Genomic DNA, 1,778 nt, shown 5'->3' with positions numbered 1-1,778 from the left:
CAACGTCTGAAGCACCATTCTCATATGTTGCTCGTGCTCTTCCTTGTTGCGCGGGTAAATAAAAATATCATCAATAGAGACAATGACAAACGAATCAATATATGGTCTTAATACCATGTTCAACAAATCCATAAACGTTGTCGGGGCATTAGTTAAACCGAAGGACATTACCAGAAACTCATAATGACCATATCTAGTACGTAAAGCAGTCTTCCAAACATTCGAATCCTGAATCTTTAACTGATGGTACCCCGACCTCAAGTCAATCTTAGAGAACACCCTAGCACCCTGCAACTGGTCAAAACGATCATCAATACACGACAACGGGTACTTGTTCTTATTAGTGATTTTGTTCAATTAACGATAATCAATACACATTCTCATTGTTTCATCCTTCTTCTTCACAAATAATAACGGTTCACCCCAAGTCGATACACTCGGTCTGACGAACCCTTTTGCTAGTAACTCATCAAGTTCTTCTTTCAACTCCTTCAATTCTTTTGGAGCCATGCGATACGATGGGATTGATATAGGCTGGCTATCCGGAGCCAAATCAATACAAAAATCAATATCACGATCAGGTGGCATGCATAGAAGTTCTGAAGGAAATACTTCAGAGCACTCCCAAACTGCAGGCACTGAATCAATAGTCGAAGTCACCACAGTAGTATCCCTAACAAAGGCTAGATAAGCCATACAACCCTTCTCAATCATGTGTTGAGCTTTCATAAAAGAAATAACCCAATTAGATGCACTTACAAACGAGCCCTTCCACTCCAACCTATGAAATTCTGGAATAGCCAAGGTAATAGTCTTGGAATGGTAATCTAGGATGGGATGATATGGAGATAACCATTCCATGCCCAAGATGATTTCAAAGTCGGTCATCTTAAGCAATAAAAGATCTGCTCTAGTTTCATAACAACAGAATATAATAATATAGGACCGGTAAATCCGACCCACAACAACAGAATCGCCCATAGGAGTGGACGTATAAACATGAGTACTCAAGGACTCACGAGAATCACCCAGGAAATGAGCAAATTTGGATGACACATATGAATATGTAGACCCTGGATCAAATAATATGGAGGATTCTTTGCTGCAACTAGAAATAATACATGTAATCACGTCATCTGAGGCCTCTGTATCTGGTGTGGCCGGAAAAGCATAGAACCGAGCTGGAGCTCTAACTGGCTGGCCTTTGCCTGGCTGATCTCTACCACTAGGATAGCCCCTACCCACCTGTCATCCACCTCTTGGTGGTCGGATGACTGGTGGAGCAACTGTTGACCCTGCTACACATTGTCTACCCCGAAGCCTGGGGTAGAATCTCCGCATGTGACTGGGATCCCCGCACTCGTAACAACTCTTCGGTGCAATGGGCTACTGACAAAGAATCTGGCCCTGGTGACCTGAATACCCACTGGAAGAACCTTGAATAGCTGGCATGTGATAAGAACTCTCTGGTATAACACTAAAATAAGGTGGAACTGGAGCACCCCGAGGAGGCGGTGGTGTTGGATATGGGGGTCTGCTAGACTGCCCTCTCACGAATTGACCTCAGCCCCCAGACAGAGAACCTCTAAACTCTCCAGAATATCTAAATCGCTTATCTCTCAAAACCTTCTCTCGACTATGCTAACGCACACCCTCAATCCTCCGGGCTATCTCCGCGACTAGCTCATAAGAAGTACCATATCAACCTCTCGAGCCGCAGTGGCCTGAATTGGGGTGTGATTCATGGTATTGATGTTATTTTATGACATTTGAATCTT

General features: G+C 43.6%; 1 protein-coding gene across 1 annotated transcript; it reads right to left on the bottom strand.

Moving 5' to 3' along the window:
* Nucleotides 1-357: 357 nt before the first annotated feature.
* Nucleotides 358-888, bottom strand: LOC138902296 (uncharacterized). Its single transcript, XM_070190140.1, has one exon. The coding sequence runs from the start codon at nt 886-888 to the stop codon at nt 358-360; it is 531 nt and encodes a 176-aa protein (XP_070046241.1).
* Nucleotides 889-1,778: the final 890 nt, after the last annotated feature.

Source organism: Nicotiana tomentosiformis, chromosome 12 (assembly GCF_000390325.3).
Source record: "Nicotiana tomentosiformis chromosome 12, ASM39032v3, whole genome shotgun sequence".
Taxonomy (NCBI): Eukaryota; Viridiplantae; Streptophyta; class Magnoliopsida; order Solanales; family Solanaceae; genus Nicotiana; species Nicotiana tomentosiformis.
This window is presented reverse-complemented; position numbering and strand designations above follow the sequence as displayed.